The 21,636-nt window shown below is 45.9% G+C and overlaps 1 protein-coding gene across 1 annotated transcript in view; it reads left to right on the top strand.

The window, feature by feature from the left end:
* The first annotated feature begins 2,036 nt into the window (after positions 1-2,036).
* Positions 2,037-21,636, top strand: part of NIPSNAP1 (nipsnap homolog 1) — a 339,746-nt gene continuing 320,146 nt past the window's right edge. The window contains exon 1 of the mRNA XM_069619275.1: positions 2,037-2,240. Coding sequence (XP_069475376.1) covers positions 2,176-2,240 — 65 coding nt within the window. The 5' untranslated portion in view covers positions 2,037-2,175. The remainder of the gene's footprint in view (positions 2,241-21,636) is intronic.

The following is a 21,636-nucleotide window of genomic DNA, read 5'->3' as shown; positions in this document are numbered from 1 at the left end:
AAGTAGTTGCGAACCAACTACTTGCCAAAAATTGACCCGCTTGAACTCCCCCACAATTACCAGACCAGCCTCAACAGCAAATGCAGCACCAAGACTGCAACCATACAGGTGGTGGACAATGTGCTGCAAATCACTGCAAAAGGGGACGTGTGTCTCCTAGTCTAACTCTCAGCTGCCTTCAACACAGTTGACCACCTAACACTCCTCTCCCTTCTCGCCCACAGGATGGGTTTCTACAGTCATAAAACGCTTTGTGTGCTACCTATCTGGCAGGCACCAGGCCATAAAGATGGGCTCTTTCAGATCCAACCGACTCCTGGTCCTGTGTGGGGCCTTCAGCGTTCCATCCTCTCCCCAATCATCTTCGATCTATACTTGAAACCCTTGAGAACTTGCCCAAATGACATCCAACGTAGCCAAATGACATCCAACATAGCCGTCCATCAATAGGCTGACAACACTAAGCAGTTCCTTAAGGTCAAGTACCGCCAGGACATCACTTGCCTCTGCAAAGGCCTAGCTGCCATCGAAACATGTATGTCAAACACATGCATCAAAAAGAGTCCCACCAAGAGCAAATGTGTTCTCATCAGTTCCCCCCGCCAAATAGCAACGCATGCAACAATGGCTGGATGAGATGCATCTGAAGGATTCACCCTGCAGCTATCAAACTCACTCGAATCCCTTGGCGTCCTTGTTGACAGTAGCCTTTCCTACAAAAACCACATTGATAAAAATGTGCAAATCGTGTGGCTACAGATCTCCACACTGCAAAATCAAACCCTTCACCCCCCACATGACTTCCACACGATAGTCCAAGTACTAGTGATCTCACATGTCGACGGGGAAACACTCTCCTTACTGGGCATCCAGCCAAGCACCTAGCACCCCTCAAGACAGCTAGCCATCCTGCGCCCTGCCTCATTTCAGGCACCTGCAAATTCAGACATATCTCTTTTACAATGAGGTTGGCTCCCACACCCCGCCAGGATCAGATTCAAAAATGCTTGTTTCACCTACAATGCAGCCTCGAATGGAACGCCAGCATACTTGACGGCTAAACTCCACTCCCCTGGAGGCTCTCCTGCCTAAGTAGCAAAACCACCAAAAGGCTGTAGTCTAAGCTAGCCCTTACAGAGAAGACTCGTAAACAGTCATTCTCCTGCCATGCCTCGACCCTCAGGAACTCAATCCCGGCGAGGTTCAAAATGCTGCAGGTCTCTAAAAACGTGCACTTTGAACAATACTTGGCTTAAGAAGAAAGCTCCCATTTTTCCTCCACCAATAGTATGGTGCTACTGTATAAAATGCCACGCGCAATGCTGCATCCTCCCTTTCTAAAGGGCCCCCAAGGTAGGTTCGCTCTGTACGTTATACAATGAAATACATTACAGGATATTTAAACAATGCGATATGGACCTTGTCAGAGATTAAAGTGACTTCCTCGTCGATTGCACCAATTATTAAGACATCGGGATGTGTTACTTTTTTAATCAGTGGATACTGCTTTGGAAACACTGCAATATAAATCAGAGATCTTCGAATCTAGATGAGCAGAAAGGCAAATACTCGTGTGTGAGAACTGAGATGCGATAGAAAACGCAACAGTGTATCAGGAAATATGGCACACAAAACAACAAAGGCATACATCAACTCCAAGTTGACTCTATGTACAATAAATGTGTATGAATCTATAATCTGGGTTCAGGCAAACCAATGAAGCATCATCCTACTGTACTGTGTCCCTTTAATTCCCCGTGCTTCCTCCTTCTTTGCAACAAATACTCATGTGCCTCTTTTTTCATGCTCCACTCGCTAACCTATTCCCCATTGCCATCTCTGTTCTCTCTCTTCCCCGTCGCGTACACCTCTCCTCTCTGATTTCTTCTTCTATTCTTTCCAGGGTCCTCGTTCGATTCTGTTCTCTTGTTAATTCCACATGTCCCACACTCTCCAATCCCGGTGCCCGGTCCCTGACGTCGCAATCCCTTCTCCTCTCCTGTCTCCTCCCCTGACGCCACCCTCTCTCCTCCCCTCCTGCTATTCCTCTCCCGCCTCCTCCCCTGTCTGCCTGTCAGTCGCTCTTACTGCGCCCCTGCGCCAGTCGTCCACCTCCCTCCGCGTTGCCTCCGTATTCTACCCAGTCCCCCTCACCCTTGTCCCCTGGACCTGACGATGGCCGTGCGGCTCCTGCCCCGCGCTCTGCTCCGTGTCCCAGCACTTTCGCTCCCACCTTGCAGGTGAGTAAGGCCTGGCACCGGCGGCGGGGCAGTTGCAGACATCGGGTACTAGATCAGGGGGTCGTCAGCCTAGGTCTCAGCCTTGTGCGGTGACATATTGGCCTATGTTTCGTCTGCATTTATTCTACACTCACTGGTCAATATTTTGAAAGGTGACAGCATGCACCGTTTTGTTTTTGGCTGAAAATGAGGGTGCATTGATGGACCGACCCTCCAGATCAAGGTGACTTGGAACTTGAAAGGTCATAGCTAGAGACTGGCCATGCAGGTACAGACAGGTTGGTCGCCAGGCTGCCCAAGGGGACTAGAGAGCGGCTTTCGGGGCAGGTGAATGGAGGCTGCTGGGGCCGGTGACAGCGACGAGTGGCTCTGTGAGAAGAGACTGGGTAAAAGAGGGCTTGCTACTAGTGTGCAGAGGTAAAGAGACAGGGTAGCCACCCCGCTATGGGAAGAGACAGACTTGATAAACAGATATTGGTGGTTGGTGCCAGTCGGAGGAACTGAGCATGTCCTAGATACAAAATAAAAGGGCATGAGCTGTTGGATAATTATAGGGTAAAGGGATGCTGGGGTCATTGAGAAGCCTCCGAGTTAATGGTCACTGTGGATTGGGGGTAGTGAGAGGAAGAGACCGCGTAGATGGGTAGCAGGGATAGAAGGGGCAGGGGGGTTGTGAAAAGAGTTTGAGTGGCGGCCACGGGGTCTGTGGGTCAGTGAGTAGAGCGTGGCGAGAGACAGGTTAAACGGGTAGACGGGAAGTGAAAGGCCGTGGACAGTGAGAAGAGACTGCATCATTGGGGAAGGGAGGGCCACTGCAGTAAAACATGTACTGGCCATGGTGGGGACTGACATCAATGAGAAGCGATTGGGGGTCAGTGAGGAAGGGCTGGTTCATGTGGACTACGGCCAATAGATAACGGACCAGGCATTAGGGTTTGGGGGTGTTGAGCACTGGGGTGGGGCAAAGAGAAAAAGCTGAGGAATGGTAATTGGGGGTCAGTGAGAAGGCACCGAACCATGGAGCTTTGAGTCAGTGAAAGGTGGGCCGCGATGTGGGCGCTGGAGTCAGTGAGAGTTAGGATCGGAATTGAGTTCACCAAGAAGGAGCCAGGTCGTGATGGTAACAGAAGGACCGGCGCGGGGCATAGAGATCCGTGAGAAGGGCCCGGCCCATAGAAACAAGGGAGGGTCTTGTCATAGAAAGTTTGAGAAGGGAGAATGGTGCCGGCTGTGCGACCTACAGTAGCAAGAAGGGGGAGACCCTGTGAGCCTAACGTTATTAAGAAAGGACCCAAGACAACACGAAACACAGGGTGACCCATACATTAAAATGATGTCTGGGTATTTCCATTTTGGGTGGTGGGAAGTTGAAGGGAAATTCATTTTCCCTGTTAGAATGTCTGAATTCTGGAAAATGATCTAAGCATTGGATATGGCGAGAATGAGTCCAGGCCCATTCGAACCTCAGATAGAGTGAAAGCAGCTTCTGGCTCTGGTTTCCACCTCACCAGAGCGCCAGGAAACAGAATAGCTTAGTCCAGACGCGAGCGGTGCGCCTAGAACAAATATAAAAGCAAAGCACTTGCACGAATTGGCCAATACATTCATTGAGTAAAAGGGTGGGGGACACTGTGTAAAATCCCCCTTTTCGGTTTAGAGCCTACTCCGACCCTGGATCTTTGTCGAACATTGACCCTGCCAGATTCCACACACAGAAACAATCCGTACCTTTTGTTTGGCCTGGGGAGGCCCTGGGACCAAAACAAGTGTTTTCTGTTCGAATGTGAAATGTTAATGAGTGACTAGAGATTGTTGCAAACTCGCATTGGGGGCAAAGGTTTCCCCACGCACAGCGCCATAATTCTTGCCTGCCTGCTCACACGCACGCACCCACGGAAGAGACCTGCAGCCGTGAAGATACGGCATGCCAATGCAGGCAGCAACACGTGCACTTAGACAAACATTCATATATAAAGCCAAAGTTGAAGGCAACCTGGCCACACTTGGTCTAACGTCAGTGGCGTAACACAAATTTCAGGGGCTCACCTGCGAGCCATGCTGAGAAGGCCCCCCCCCCACCCACAAACTCGCAAACAAATCATGGATTGCGCCACACTCTGTGCCGGCCTAGATTACCATGCTTGCAGCAACAAATCATGGGTCACGCCACACTCTGTGCCGGCCTAGATTACCATGCTTGCGGCAACAAATCATGGGTCGCGCCACACTCTGTGCCGGCCTAGATTACCATGCTTGCGCAATAGGCACAAACTATGCTGCTGGGGTAGTGCTGCTGGAGGGGTACGCCGCACACTGCACTGGGATAAATATATAAATATGTGTTTTAATACATTATACAGCACATTTTCTGAGAATAATTGGCTAAAAGGCCAGAGCGTTTGCAGTTGTTTTGTAGGGTAACACCAATCCAAAAGTCCAATACATGCAAGTCACCAACAGTGCACAGGAACATTAATGCTTTAAGTAATATAATGGTTTGCTATTAAAAATGCCATGCCACAATGAAAACATATCCAACTGGCTGCACAATGTAAACCAGTCTTGACACGTAATAAGATATTACAGTAAAGCATACCAGGCCACATTTAAACATACCTATACTGGTTGTACCAAAATGCCAGTCGAAACAATAACACTTATCATGGTTTTTTTTAACACAGATGCCCGGAAAATTATACAATGCTGCAGTAAGAAACGGCTAGACTGGCAGCACCCAAATGCCAGTCTAGCCAGGTAATTATACTTAGCAGGACTGCTTTATCATCAATGCCCAGTTAAAAAAAAAGTCAAGCCAAACTAAGAAATTAGACTGGCTGTACAAAAATGTCTCTCTAGCCACTAATACCACATATCATGCCTGCTTAGCCTGGCCATAGATGACCATTACGATTTATCACACAATGCCTCCCCCCACACAACCCCTCTCTCGCCCACCCCAACCTCCAAAATCAGCTTCTTGCCCAGAATTACCTACACATCCCTCTTCCTTGTCCCAGTGCTTACGTATGAGGCTCCTTCCCTCATAGGTAAGTACTGGGATGAGGAAGAGTGGGACTAGGAGTAATGAAGATTACAGGTAACTAAGCCAGGTATTTCCTTCATGTCCCTCTACCTCATCCCAGTAGTTGTGTATGAATCAAAGTGCCTCATACACAAGTACTGGGACAAGGAAGAATAGGGCTATGAGTAATGAAGATTACCAATAAGTAACCAAGGGATTAAACACAAGTAGTGGCGCAACACCATTGAGCACAATGGGCTTCAGGCCTCTACCCACCCCTCCCTCTTTGAAATCCTGGGCTATGTTGACTCGACCTGGCTGACCTACAGATCCGTTGCCGGACAGAGCAGGACACAGATATTAAACGGCACCTGGTTTCGCTGTTAACAAAGGCCCAGCAATTACTAATGTAAAGCATTTCACTGTTAGTACCTGCATTCAAATGCATAATTCTTTAGGCAATTGGAATCTTGATGTGGGTTTAGTACTTGTATGCCAGTGAAGTGTTTGGAAGGGTAGAGAGGCGAAAGGAGACTGCTTATTCTCACAGCAGTCCATAAGGGGGTGCTTTCAGACTTAAAGGAGAGAGTAAACTGCTTGTATCATTGAAGATGGACTAGAATAGTCTCATTAGAATGCATAAAGAAGATAGATGACCCAGACAAATACGTTTGCTCCTCCCCCACCCTCTGTGGTTAGCACGCCTCACAACATTTGAAGGGTTAGCACCGCCCCCCCAAAATGTAGGTTTCGTTTTATATTTCTAAAAGCAAGCACACACACCATTCACCATACACACACATGCACACCCAGCCACCCATACATTTAAGTGTGTACCCTTTAACCATAGAGGCACACCTAGGCAGCCACGCATACATTTAAGTGTGCACCCTTTCACCATACCGGCACACCCACGCAGGAAGCCACCCATACATTTAAGTGTGCACCCTTTCACCATACACTCACACAGGCAGCCAACTATACATTTAAGTGTGCACCCTTTCACCATACCCTCACTCAGGCAGCCATCTATACATTTAAGTGTGCACCCTTTCACCATACCCTCACTCAGGCAGCCATCTATACATTTAAGTGTGCACCCTTTCATCATTCAGGCACACACAGGCAGCCACCCATACATTTAAGTGTGTGCCCTTTCACCATACACTCACACAGGCAGCCACCTATAAATTTATGTGTGCACCCTTTCACCATACAGGCACACACAGGCAGCCACCTGTAAATTTACGTGTGCACCCTTTCACCATACAGGCACACCCAGGCAGCCACCCATACATTTAAGTCTGCACCCGTTCACCATACACTCACCCAGGCAGCCACCCATACATTTAAGTGTGCACCCTTTCACCATACACTCCCACACGTCATGGAGTTGAGGGGAGCCCTATTACTTCACAAAGAAATTGTTTATTTTTGAAGACACTCTGACTTCATAAAGAAATTATTTCCGTTAAGGACCGAATAATGGAAATCTATGTAAGCACTATTAAGCTTCTCTAACGAACATGACCTAGTAATGAACTACGAGAAAACCAAGGTCATGTACTTTTCCCATAACCGCGCTATGACCCTCAGCCTGGTTATTGATGAGAATATCATAAAGCAAGTATGCAGTTTTAAATACTTAAACATCAAATTCACCACCAAGACAGATTATGCCGAATTGGTGGAGGCCAGGAAAAGGAAGGCAATGATTAAGCTGAACATGATATATAGATGTGTGAAGGCGGCATCAGGCTCTACCTTCCATGGGATACTCACTTTGTATAAACAATGTTTTTGTACATCAGTATTATACGGTGTGGATGCTATCAGTATGAAGGACTTCTCCTGGCGCAATGTTTTAGAGGGCAGATTTTGGAGGAAAATTCTTGGACTAGGTTCTGGGGTACCGGTTGAAATCATCCACCTAGAGCTAGTCCTTATGTCTTTGGCTTCAATGGCATGGAAAAGAAGAAAGATATTACTTCTAAAAGCTTGCAAGTCTCCAATCAGTCCTCTTCTCACCTTGCTGGGACAATTACCACCTGGTAAGACTTCCGATTCTATGGTATTCCTGAGTCGTGCAAGTTTTGATATTATGGGATGGAGCCTGTGTTGGGAAGATAATTTGCATGAATTGATCAATAAATTTACTGTTAAGTTGGCTCAATGGCACTGGTGTACTAACTACACTCATCTTACTGTATTAAGCAGCTACCGCCCCGTTATCAATTCATTAGCACATAGTTTGATGAGCACCCAAGGATATATTAAATTGTCCACTTCTCCTGAGTGGCGCAGGTTTGTTCTCCTGCTGCGAATTGGCAAACTGCCATTGCTAACTGCCATTGGCCCAGAGCAGCGTAGCCCGAAGGAAATGAGAATCTGTCGATCATGTGGAGTTACGGGTTAATTGGAGACCGCACAGCACGTTCTGACATAATGTAGGGAGCATGGGCCCCTATATATAAAGTTGCTGAGCCCTTTCGTGACTGACTGTAATAACATAAAGAGTGATCCTTTCTGGCTTTACTGTTTGAATTCTGGGCATAGAGCCGGCTAGAGGAGTAAGGCAGAGGAAGAAGGCTCCATTACTGACGGAGCTGACCAAGCGTGCCGAGTTGCCGGTTGCGCCAGGTTATTTTCAAGTCCATATGAGATCTACACACCCGCCCGCGATGAATGTCTGCTACCTCCTGCTTGCCTCGCCCTTCATACGGTGAGACTGATGCACCTTCCAGCCCCCTAGTCACCCATACTACAGAGAACTATAAACACTAAGACATTGTTGCTTGCACGCAACATCTGCTGTTAGTCTTCCGCACGAGGCACCATACGCTCCCAACCATATGCGCTGGTCCACCACGCTGATCTATAACTTAGTCACCTGTCTAGGCCCATCTCGACCGCCCTATGCATACTATCATTCTGAGCCTCCGTGCTCCAATGCTTAATAGGGCACTGTATCTCTTTGTTAAACCCAGATACTGACTTGTTGATCCTAGTATTGTTCCTACTTGCTTTTCGCTATGTGTTAATCCCTGATTGCTGACTGCTCTGTACCCGAATACACTGTTACTGTGGTTACTGCTGCTTCATTTTCTGTGCTTGCATTTACCATGACAACTGTTACTGATATTTAACATTATGTGCATGCCATTGTGTGCAATTTCCCTTGACAGTACTCCTACCTCAACTACCCTTCTGTAGATTTTGTAGGCATTTGCTTTTAAGACTGTATCAGGCCAACATGCACTCTACCCTCGCTATCCTATTTACAAGAACACTGGACATCTTACTCCACCTTACACAGCACAACGGTGGGACCTTACTTAACTGCACCGCCGCCTCCTTCCGTTATCCCAACCATCACAACACCATAACTATGCCTTCCATCGCTAACAACCCAGAACTATGGCTCCAACATTTTGCATTCAAACCCTCTCCGAACATACCTTGTTCCATCACTTTAAGAAATGTTAGACTTGGATCGCGACTCACGCATGCCTTCCATCACGCTGCACATCTTAACAAACTGCCCCTAACCTCCACCGTGCCCACACATATACAAAACCCATCACCACCTCACTCCAACCTCCCTAACACTAGCAATATTAAGGGTGCGCTAATCAATGTCAGATCTCTCACGGCACACGCTCTAGAAGTAGCCGACTTCATCCTAACTCTCGACCTCGACTTCATGGCTATCATCGAAACCTGGCTTCATGCAGCCTCTGACCCACTACTTTCTCTTGCCATCCCTCCAGGTTACAATATTATCAGACATGATCGTAACTCCAACCAGTCCAGAGGTGGTGGCATTGCCATTATCCATAAAAATACTTTAATCTTCCACCTCTCCTCTGTGCATCACTTTTCCTCTATGGAAGCACTGACAGCCAAACTAGCCGTCACCTCTAACCACTCTTATCACCCTCCATCTACTGTATCGGCCACCTGGGCCGCTATCCTCCTTCGCTGAGGACCTATCTAATGTCATCACTCATAACACCAAAACCAAATCCCAAGCCTTGATACTAGGGGATTTTAACCTTGGCCTTACTGATCCCAATGACAATGCTGCTACGACTATTGACAATATGCTTATGAATGCAGGATTCATACAGTTTATCAACCAACCTACCCACGCTAAGGGCAGAACCCTCGACTGGCTAGCCGCCCACAATTGTCCCATCCATATCATCTCTAACCAACAGTATGCATGGACCGACCACAATTTAATTACGTTTAACATTGAGTCCAAACCTGCTAGCCCCTCTCCTATCATTGCACCGGCTACTGCCACCCGCAATAAATGTGACATCACCTGTGATAGACTCCTCCCCCTCCTCCTGCCTGCTCTCAACGACCAGGTTTGCTCATGCTCTGACCCCACGGCTATGATTGACACTTTCAACCTTGCAATGCAAAAAGCCTTAGACACCATCGCCCCATCCAAACTGAGAAAACCCAAACCTCGAGCCCACTTGAACTCCTGGTTCACACCCCAGCTCAGAACCCTGCGCAAAGATAAACGAATTGCGGAATCACATTGGAAAAGCAACCAGTCTGCAGCTAACACATCGTGTGTCTTGTTGGCCACCCTTAACTACAAGGAAGCCATATTCCAGGCTAAAAAAGACACTTACAATAAACGTATCGAAGAAGCCAAATCCAATACCAAAGAATTGTTTAGAATCCTAAAAGAACTGGAAACTCCTGTCACTGCACCAGATACTTGCATTAAAGACAGCACTTGGTGCACCAAAATCCAAGAGGCTCTCCTTGGCAAGATTGCCATTCTCCAAATTAAAATCAATGATAAACAAACAAGCCTACAATCCAATCCACAACCTAACCCCATCCCCACCCTAAACCACTCCATCCCAGATTCTCTGACTCCTTTTAACTTCTCTCCACTCTCCAGTTCCGAAGTGGAAAAGATCATCGCTAGCCTTAAACCGTCCAACTGCCAAGGCAATCTTTGCCCAGCGCCCATTATTAAGGAAGCAGCCCATGACCTAGCGCCGTTGATTACTACGTTCATCAACTCTTCCTTTAACTCTGGGATTGTACCTGACAATCTAAAAGATGCATGGGTCATCCCCCTACTGACCTACTGAAAAAACATACCTTGGACGCTAGCATACCCACAAACTACAGGCCAATCACCACGGTCCCATTTTTACTAAAAATCCTTGACCGTGCAGCATATCTACAAATCCAAGATTACCTTGAATCTAACAAACTCCTGGGACTTAGGCAATCTGGGTTTCGACCACGTCACGGCACTGAAACTGCCCTCATAGATTTAAAAACACAGATTGAAGATCTAAAAGACAAAGGCAAACTCGCTCTCCTACTTCTTTTGGACCTCTCGGCAGCCTTTGATCTCGTCAATCATGAAATTCTTTGCCACCACCTTAAATCTGCTGCACACTTCTCTGATAAAGCTACATCCTGGATTAGCTCCTTTTTAGACAATAGATCAATGCACGTCTTCTCTCCACTAGCAGCTGCCCCTCCTGCACCTGTCGCCTGTGGCGTGCCACAAGGATCGTGTGTTTCACCCACGTTGTATAACGTGTTTACCAAACCCCTTTTCGATATCCTGGACTATCTGGGTGTCACTTACACCAACTACGCCGACGACACCCAGATACTAATCCCTATCTCAGGCGACTACACGGCTGACTCCCTCGCCATCAATGTCATCTACCAGGTCATCCAAGCATGGATGGCACAACACGGACTCTGTCTTAATGATGAAAAGACAGAGCTCCTCATTCTTGGCTCGCCACAAAAACTTACCAAACTCGACCCTGCGTTTAAGTCCTTCATCATCGATGGGAATACCATCCTAACCGCCAAGGACACTAAAACCCTAGGGATCTACATTGACTCGACTCTATCCCTGACCAGACAAACCAACTCAGTCTCATCCGCAGCAGCATATACCTGCAAGCTTATTACAGCCTGTCGCCCTTTTCTCTCTGCAACCAATTGTGTTACCCTGGCGAGAACTCTTGTATTATCCAAGATTGATTACTGCAATGCACTGTACCTAGGCACTACTCGCCGCAATCTAAACAAGTTACAAATTGTCCAAAACAATGCAATCAGAGCTGCCCTCAACATTCCCAGGTGCCAACACATATCTGACACTAGACGCAGCATTCACTGGCTTTCAATCCCTCACCGAATCTCCCTGAAAACCCTGGCTCTCACCCACAAATGCCTTCACAACCAAGCTCCTTGTTACCTAGCCAACCGAATTGCCCTTCATAACCCCATTAGACCCCGTAGAATGGCTCACTCAAACTGCCTTGTTGTTCCACGCTTCAATCTCCAAAGATCAGGCGGAACCAGCTTCCCTATTATGGCAGCCAACTTATGGAACACACTTCCTAATGAACTTAGAACAGAACCCTCCTTCCTGAGATTCAAACACCTTACCAAAACCTGGTTGTTTGCCCAAGACATTTAGCTCTAGGTGCACTGCTTAACTTGTACATAACTGTACCTTGTATATACTATCTGCTTGTCCTTTATTGCTATTATTTTCTTTTGTAAATTCTGTATTACACCTGTATACTTCTGCAATTATTGTGCCGTCTTTGTTCTCATGTTGTAACTAAGTGATGCGCCTGGTTGCCCCTGGGCCTGGTGCACTATACAAATAAAATAAATACAAATACAAAAACAAAACTATGCACATAGCTCTATTTAATATTTGGAAGGCCATCCCAATGCTGGGCAAAGTTGGGAACAATGCTCTGAGTATTTAATCAGCTTTTGTGTTGTCTGTTTATTTGTAAATTGTATTTTGCACAAACTGCCCGACTGTATAATGGACTCTGTCTCTGTCCTAGCCATAAATGCGACAAAGTGGGCAGTTGTGTCAGATTTGAATCCATACCTGAAGACTCAAATGAAATTACGAAATCATGTAATTTATGAGACGGAATGAATGTATTGTCATGGTGGTATTGGATATGTACTCGTGATTTCATCTGACACTTGCATTTATTGCTTTTATTTAACTATGTGTATTTAAATTTGTCTGAAATTGTAATTATGTGAGTCTTATGATAAAGCTCCTTTGAGCTATAAACATAACAATAAATTATATATATAATGGAAATAATTCATTTCTTTATGATAAAGCACTTTTGAGCTATAAACATAACAATAAATAAATTATATATATAATGGAAATAATTCATTTATTTATGAAGTCAGCGTGACTTCAAAAAGAAACGATCTCTTTTTTAAGTCATAGAGCTCCCCCACCCCATGACATGGAGGTCTCCAGCCTAAAGGCATCCATGTCGTGGGAGGAGCCCTCATACTTCCAAAATAAACAGTTTATTTTTGTAGTCACTCTGCCTTCATAAAGACATTATTTCTTTTACTCTGTACTCAGAAATAATTTCTTTATGAAGGTAGAGTGACTAAAAAAAATATTTTTTGGGAATTATTTTTTTTTTTGTCCAAGGGTCCCCCTCCCAGGACATGTGGTAACGTGCAGTCCCCATCACAAACACAGGAAAAACTCGCTGTTCCTGGGACTAGAACCCGCTTTTCATTAAGTATGCAACACTATGCATTCCTATACAGTTGCTGTGCTGCCACGATAATTTAATGCAAAGAGTTAGACAAGGTTACAGAGCTTTAAGTGGGCCTGGGCCAGCTAGGAATCAATCTGCGAAAAGGGGCCCTGCAAGGACCCCGGAAATGACTCCCGCATCCTGATTTTATCGCACGCTAAGGTTATTAAAAGGATGAGCTCTTTTTTTCCAAGTAGATGCCAAGATCAGCCCTGTTTGGAATCGCATATTAGTTGGGGACATTTGGAATTCCATTGTTTTTCTAATACTGAAGGAAGGGCACGCATAATACAGAGGATACATTTTAATTTCTTTCAACATGTTTTGTTAAAGTTTTGCAGCTACAATTATTTAATAAAATGAATGGATAGGAATCATCAATTTTCTTCAAGCGAACTGAGGCACCGGAACATGTATTCACCTGTTTTGATATGATGTGATATGATGTGGCATTTGTAACGCGCATGCACACAAGTGTTTTTATGCGCGAAAAGACAAGGAGGGGGAAACAGGTGGAGGACAAAACAACGATCTTACTTGGTCTTGTGTCATTCAGATTGCGCATATGGATTCCATATTTGAATTGCTTTATTTTAGTCCATTTTCTGTCCGCACATTAATTATAAGGGACACACCTTTTAAAATGGATTGTACTCCCGTTCATTCTGGGTACGAACATTCAATGGCTCGGGTTAAGCCACTCCATTTAATCACATGGGCCTTACGCCTTTACCTGGGGTTATGCGGCAGACACTTCTGAGGCCCCGCCCCAAATGCTGTTTTGCAACGCATTAGCCCTCCTTTGCATTTCTTGTCCCACATCCAGCACTGTGTGTTTCATTCTCAACCCGCCCTTGCCATACGAGTCAAGCAGAATGGGAAGGATGCAAGGTGTGGGTGTGTGTGGTGTGTGGGCGTGTGTCTGTGTGTAGGTGCAGATCAGGGCATTTTAAAGGAGTTCGAGACATTTCTTTTTCTGCTGCTGCTTTTGTGAAAGCAGTCAAGAGGGCTATGCAGGTGGTAGAAAGTGTCCCAGCCACTCTGCCTGGGTGGCAGATTTGTTAAGCTTTGTTTTTAGCAATGCATGTCTAACAGGCAAGAGTTTAATGCATGCATCAGACGCGGGGTGGCCCTTTCCTCTCCAATGTCTCAGCTTTCTTTAAGTGTTTTGGATGATTGATGTGAGAATGCTGTGTACATTTGTCATTATAAATGATGCATAATGTACCTTTAACTACAAGCAGAAGTGTTTTTTCACAAAAGCACTTGCGTGGTAAGGGCATCATTACAAGTTTGTTGATATTTCGGCAGTAAATCCACTGAATTACCACCAAACAGATATACTGTTACCGCCACTTGGTCTGGCAGAATTTCCATTGGATTGCAAGTAGTGGTAGGGGGCTTTTAGTCCACATTTATTAGAGTCCATTGGGGATTTCGGCCGCATTACCATGGGTGGTAATTCCACCGATTTGGCGGTAAATTTTTCCTCCGCTTTACCTCAAAACCCATTGTTCGGCGGTGCGTTTATGCAGTGGTAACCACCGTTTGTGGCTGCACCACAAACTCGTAATGAGGCCCTGGTCTTGAACCTATTAAAACCTATATGACAATTTAAAGAGATCTCAAGTTTTCCATTGTCACACGTGAAATAATTACCCGTTCCTGGCTGTAAGGCTCATAAAAAAAAGTGCATTTGAAAAAGTGTTTGTGTATGTGAATTTATTTGTCTCGGGACAAATGCACTGTTTGTGGGTGCTGGAAATGACACAATGCAGAAATGGTAGCAACACAGATTGATATGGAGACAAACTGCAGGATTTGATTTGGGCATGGTATGGGGGCAGCGCGGTCATTCATTGTTCGGACAGGCCTCGTGTGTTTTCTTTGGCTACTAACAGAATGAAAATGTGTTTTACAGTGGCAATGCTGACATGTATTGTTGAGATCAGCCTCATTAACTTCTTTGGACACAACCAGTATGAAAGGTGGGGGGAGACCTCATGAACAGATTTGGGCCCATTCTAAGCCAGCATTGAAAGAGGGGCAATGCTGGCATATTATGTTGAGACAAGCATCATGCTTTTTTGCAGCACTATTTTCCTGGGTCTGCCTCAGTGCGTTTGTTGTTCAGAGTATAACAATGCAGGCACTGTTCATGAATGGAGATTACCCAAAGCCGGTGCGATACTTTAGGGATCCTTCAACCTTTTTATTGTGGTGGTGCTGGTCTTTGCCAGAGGCAGTGGGTGGCGCAGTGGTGGCCTCTACTCCCCTCACCACTACAATAGAAACGGCCTTGTTATGAGTGGTTGCTTTTCCGCATTCAGACGGATATTTTGTTTTTCTGCATTCCCACATAGAGCCTTTTTAATTAGCCGTTGTTTGGCTCATATGAGCAACAATGGGCCCGAACAGTATTTGCCATTTAGGCGCTTAACAAACCTATTTACTTAACATCTCCTGTAGTAATTTGTCCTCGTCTCTTTTTAATGGACGCGTGGGGACATTTGTTTGATTTTGGGGTGGAGGGGTGTTTTTCTGTGGAGGTAGAATTCTTCAAGTTTGGAAATCGCACTACTGTGCTGCAAGTGACCTTGAGCAGTGAGAACAGCAATACTGAGGCTCAAATCCCAGCTTCCCTAAATGGCCAAATAGAAATTAGCATGCAGAGTATACAGGAGCATACATACAAGGTGGTTGTAGGGATGTCTGGTCAGGTAGGCTTTGGCACGTTCAATAAAGATGTGTCTTAACGACAGAATGTGTGTTGCTTCTTACTTTTGTATTAACTTTCAGGTTTAACATAGGTGTTTGTGTTTCATGCATGCAACTCTGCTTTTCCGCACCTCTACTTTGGTCCCAGCTGTCTCTGCAGATTCAAGCCCATGTTTCAGTGGAGTTGCAGGCCACAGTTCTGTCCAGTGTCTTATTGTGCCCCTGTTCCATTCTGCCATGGATAAGTATATCTTTCTGGAAATATTTCACTCCGATTATGCCTTCCATTGCGATCGCCGTTTCTGTAAGACAATGGGCCTCATTACGAGGTAGGTGGTAAGGGATTACCGGCACCAGTAAGGTCACTGGTGCCAGTAATCCCTTACCACCCTATTCCGAGGCCCCTGAGCGGGTCCCTTCCTTAATGCCTGGTTTTACCAGGCGTTATGGATGGGACCCGTTAAGGGACTACAGAGCTTTAAACGGTACCGTTATTAGCTCCATCCCCATTCCCATTGAGCCCTATGGGGGCTCGAATGGGAATGAGGAATGGTTCCCGGAATGGGGACTTACCGGTTCCTCCAAGGTTGGAATGACCCGGTAAGTCCCTATTTCGGGAACCCGGACCCGGAATGCGGTAAGGGGGTAGCCATGGTGCTAATAGCACCATGGCTATCTCCTACCGTGTAATGAGGCCCAATGTGCCCTTATCTCCTCCTTTGGGTTTTTATACCAACTCTTCTCGAACAACACCCACATCTTCTTTTCTTTTCCTAAATTCTCCTCTGATCTCGCTATCAAAATGTCCAACTTTCTCTCTGCCATTAAATATTGGATGGCTTTGCACTCTCTGCCAAAACAGAGGTTCTGTTCTTCTCTGCCAAATATTCTCGCTCAACTCTTCACCTGCCAATCCAGTTCCCACCTGACCCTCTCCCCCTACTCCTCTTCAGCTAGAAACCTCAGCGACATTTATGACTCTTGTTACACCTTCTCTACTTTCCTCTCCAAAACTGCAATGGTGCCTAGCCTCAACCCCCTACATATTAGGAAAATCAGGCACCTCCTTCCTTTCAACACTGCCAAGCATCTTAATTGGACTACTGTGCCAGCATCCTCTTTGGTCTTCCCACCTACACTTTGGGCTAAACTGCACAAATGACCCAGACTCACTATCAGTTAGACCCTCCAGGATATTGCAGCATGAAATTGCACATTTTGCGGCACAAAACCTTATATATTGCGGCACATTTTCTATTGACTGGAGGGTGTAAGATTGGCACATTGCAAGAAGGAGGCAGTGCCCAAGGCTACAAGAGAGCCGCAATGTCATATGTAGTAGTATGTAATATGCTAGAGGCTTGTACCTCAAACTGGTTCTCTGCATGAGTACTGCTGTCATGACTGTGCCATTCGTGTGTGAAAATAAGAAGAATTCCTCAGCATAATTGGGAATCCCTAAGACTGGAGCTGTGCAAATTGCCTTTTTCAACTCATCAATCCCTTCCTCCATTTCCTCAGTCTAGACTTTTTTTTCCTGAATTGCTTGTGCCTTTTTTAGAGCCTGTAACAGGGGCTTTATAAATGAACTATAATCGAATACCCATGATCTAACATAATTGCATACCCCCAGAAATCGTTTCATGTGCATTGTGTATGGCTTTGCTGTTTTTAAAATAGCCTCAGCCCTTTCAGGTGTAACTTTCTTTCTTTCATTTTCAATTAACTGACCTATGTATAACACCTCTTCTTGGCAATTCTGCAATTTCTCCTTGTCCACTTTATATCCTTTCTCGGCTAAAATAATCATTAGCTGAACTGAATCGCGTCGCCACTCTTCCTCTGAGGTGCTACAGACTAATATATCATCTACGTATTGCAGCACAACACTTTGCAAATCAATATTGCTTGGAGACTTACAGTACCCCTGGGCAATTCTCTATTCTTAATTAGTCTTTCTCAACGTAAATTGCGTCAGATCTTGAGAATCTTTATGCAAGGGGATTGAGAAAAACACATTTTTCAAGTCAATCACAGTGAAATATCGCGCCTCTACAGGGATACTACATAAGATTGTCGCTGGATTAGGAACTAGAGGAAACTCGTCCTCTACAATCTGATTAATTGGGCGCATGTCCTGAATTAAACGCCGCAACCCCCCCCCTTAGTCTTCTTGATAGGGTACACTGCAGTATTACATGGTGACTCTGATGTCACTAAGATGCCTTGATCCATCATGGTGGATATCGTCTTAAAAATATCCTTATCTGCTTCTCGAGACATGGGATACTGTTGTGCTTGAGGCAAAATTGCTGCTGCTTTCAGTTTAATCTTAACTTCTCCAACCCCTTTCAACAGGCCTACGTCATAAGGGCCTGTTGTCCATAATGAAACTGGCACTTTCTCCATGTCTTCATCAAAAAATGTGGGACGCTTCTGTTCTAACATAATTTTTTGAGGAAACTCACATCTTATTGCCCTTACCCAATAAGCAATACTCATTTCGAATACTACTTCGTCATCTGATGGGTGGTCCCTAAACATATCCTCGTCAGTGACGTCAGTCAATCTGTAACACTCTCCAATGGAAATCACTGTGCTCCATCGTCTGCCTTCATTGTCAACTCGATCAAGCACAGCTAATTCTCCTCACACGATAGCTGCTTGTAACTCCTACGGAAAGACTCATCCCCGTCTTCATCCACAGGTATCCTTGGCCTAAATAAAAACTCATCAGGTATTCTCACAGTCTTACCCACTAAACCAGGTAGCCATGTTAACAAAATGCATACTCCATAGTGAAAGACCTCTGGTTCTAACGGTGCTCCTTGTATGGCCATTTGCCCTGTGAATGCCATGATAAACTCACTCACGTTTAAATAATGCATTCCTGGCGTTGAACACACTATGCCTTCATCAGTAAACAAAATCGTCATGTTTAACTGCATCATTAAATCTCGACCCAGTATATTATCTGGTGTCTGCCTTGAATACAATAATGGCACAGACATATCACAGTCTCCTATAGAGACTGTCAATCTTTCAGTGAAAGGAACTCTACTTGTAGCTGCTGTGAAACCTTGAGCATTCATGGCATTCCCAGATAATATAATTTTCCCCTCTAGTATACATGAGTGTTGCGCCTGTGTCTACCAAAAAAGAAAAAGATTTGCCTCCTATATTGACGTCAACCCTTAGTCCCTCTTGAGGATTGGGAGTCACTGATAGTACTGAACATATCAAGTCGCCCAGTGTTAAGACAGATTTCTGAACTCTAACCTGGTGGGCAGAGGTTCAGGAGGGCAGACTAGTTTCTTGGAACAGGGTAACCTTCTGGACAAGCCAGACCAATCAAGGTAGCTTGGCGGCAGTCAAGATCAGGTCTCAGGAGGGGTGTGGGTGACTGAAAGACCTCAATGAGCAAAGGACACTTACAAATCACTCCTAGTCGGGTGTATATATATTAAAAATACAAATACATTTATTTCAAGGCCTTTGAGTTTCAACACACAAATCAAATCACAGTAATTATTTTAAGCCAACACAATCTTATCTAAATACATATATACAAGACCTATGGGGTCTAAAGGGGTTAATGCACGAAATTGACCCACAACCTAAAAGGGGAAGAAACAGGCAGTGCAAGTAGTATTTAGTCCCTTCTGCATCCAACACACTCCTAACTAAGAGGCAGTCGAATCCCCAAGAAGAGTGGAGTCTATTGCTGAAATGTACTTGCAATGCTGGAGCATGCGGTAATGCAAATGGGCTAAACAGGGTCCCTTCAAGGGTCTGTAGCAGCTCAGGAAGGTGGGTGAGGTGATGAAGAATAGGTTCCCACTATTCGAGGAGGGCCTCCACTTGAGGGCAGAGCCGATTCCAAGAGTTGGGAATAGTTTGCTAGTTCGCACTAGCAGTGGAAAGGAGAGGGGCCCTCAGGGGCCACTCATGCATAAAAATAGATGGAGGCATTACCGGCCACTGGTTAGGGTTGTGATTACTCACTGACCCCGGCGCACTCCAGACCAAACTTCGGCAGTCAAGTCCACTTCGGTTGCAGGTTTAAGAGCAGCAATTTGGCGGCTCTGCGACATTCAGCGATGAAGATACAGCAATGATTCCCAAACGGGACAGTGGTGATTTTTCCGCTCCTGGTTGATTGATCAGGCCAGTTTCACTGTAGCAGGCTTCAGGGGCAAGAGGGACACAAATGCAGCGCACCTGCAAAGTGCGTCACCACGGCTGGGTGACACAGTAACCGCATATACTCTGGTTCGGGCGCACTCACTTTACTCCAGACCTGTGAATGCCAAGTATACGAAATTCGGTGTGAGAGTGCTGTGAACACAGAGCTAGCGATTAACCAAGTTTCGAGGGCCTCCTCGAAACGGCGGCGATATCAGGGCAAAGAGTCTGCGCAAACTGGTCAGCCCACTGGTTGTCCCAGGGACACTTCCGACAAGGATTACTTGCAGGGTTTGATGAAGGTGCCGAGAATCGTTGGTCGCGCTATTCCAATGGGTCGAAGCGTCTTGGCAGACCTTGTAGGGCGACCAGATGCAGAGGGGTCCCACGGGACAACACAGGGCTCGGGGTGCCAAACCTTCCACCGGGTCACCAACGGTTCCTCATCTCGGCTTCTTAGTTTCAGGATACTTGGATCCTATCCTTCATTGAGTGAGATCGACATGGTATGGGTGTTTGGGGCCTTCTCTTATCCAGAATTTCCTTCGTGCCAAAATGAAGAGGAACCAATGGAAGATCTGCTCACATACAGGCATACCATACGTGGACCAATCGTGGACCACGGTGGTCCCAGGCATTCACAGCACTCCAGACTCTCTGGCACCCATGATGTGTATTGGAACTAGACGTTCTAGCCCACATCTTGGAGGCACACACACAAGGGATGCAGAAGCCTGCGAAAGCTTGGCGTATCGTGGGAGAATGCATGCCCAAATAAGGACTGACCTGGGTCGGCTCGACCTGGGGAAGGTGAAGGGGCAAGATGGCCAATGGACTGGACAAAGAACCTTGTGGCATGGTCATTTTGGAGCCAGGCCACCTGTTCGTGCCAAACGCAGTAATTTATTTATTTATTTACTTATTTATTTATTTATATTTATATAGCGCGCAAGAAACCCAGGGGCATTGAGGCGCTGTTACTTGCAATAACTTAGTTACATGGTACAGGCATGAAAGCGATTGTTAACACATTATGAATACTACAAGATATCATACTGTTACAGATATTGCATTGGGACGTATATTACAACATATATGATAAGTATTCGTGCTGGTGTGTCAGGTCTTATGTGAAGATGGTAGTTTTCAGAGTTTTGCGGAAGGTGGTGAGGGAGGCCTCCCCTCGGATAGTGGGAGGTAGGGCATTCCAGTGAGTGGGCGCTAGATAGGGGAAGCTGGATCCGCCCGCTTTTACTCTTTTTACTAGTGGCACCGAGAGCATGTTGGTGTACGGTGATCTGGTTGGCCTGGTAGTGGAGACGGGGTGGATCCTTTGAGACAGGTATGCTGGAGCAGTGTGGTGAATGCACTTGTGGGTCAGTGTCAGGGCTTTGAATACGATCCTTTCCTTTATTGGGAGCCAGTGGGCTAGTTTTCTGGCTTCAGAGATGTGTTCTCTTTTAGCAATGCCTTGGGCTGCCCGGAGAGCATTGTTCTGTATTACTTGTAGTCTCTCTAAGTTTTTGTTGGAAGTTTCTAGAAAGAGTATGTTGCAGTAGTCTAGCCTAGAGCCGGTGATGGCTCTGGCTATGTTGGTGCAGTTCTCTTTGGAGAGAAAGGGTCTGACTGCGTTGATAAGTTTGGCATGATATACAGCTGCTGAGGCTATTGCGCTGACTTGTCTATCCAGGGATAGGCTGGAGTCCAGGTAGACTCCCAGAGTTTTGACAGAGTCGGAGACCGGAATTTTAATGGAGTCAATGATGAAGTGGCTGAATTGGGCATCTAGATTTTTTAGTGTGTCGGGCGAACCTACCAGGAGGAGTTCTGTCTTGTCAGAGTTGAGGCATAGACAGTT

The sequence above is a fragment of the Ambystoma mexicanum genome, chromosome 10 (genome assembly GCF_040938575.1).
Source record: "Ambystoma mexicanum isolate Mex_15411 chromosome 10, UKY_AmexF1_1, whole genome shotgun sequence".
Lineage (NCBI taxonomy): Eukaryota > Metazoa > Chordata > Amphibia > Caudata > Ambystomatidae > Ambystoma > Ambystoma mexicanum.
Note: the sequence above shows the minus strand (reverse complement) of the source record. Positions and strands in the feature narration are given on the sequence as shown.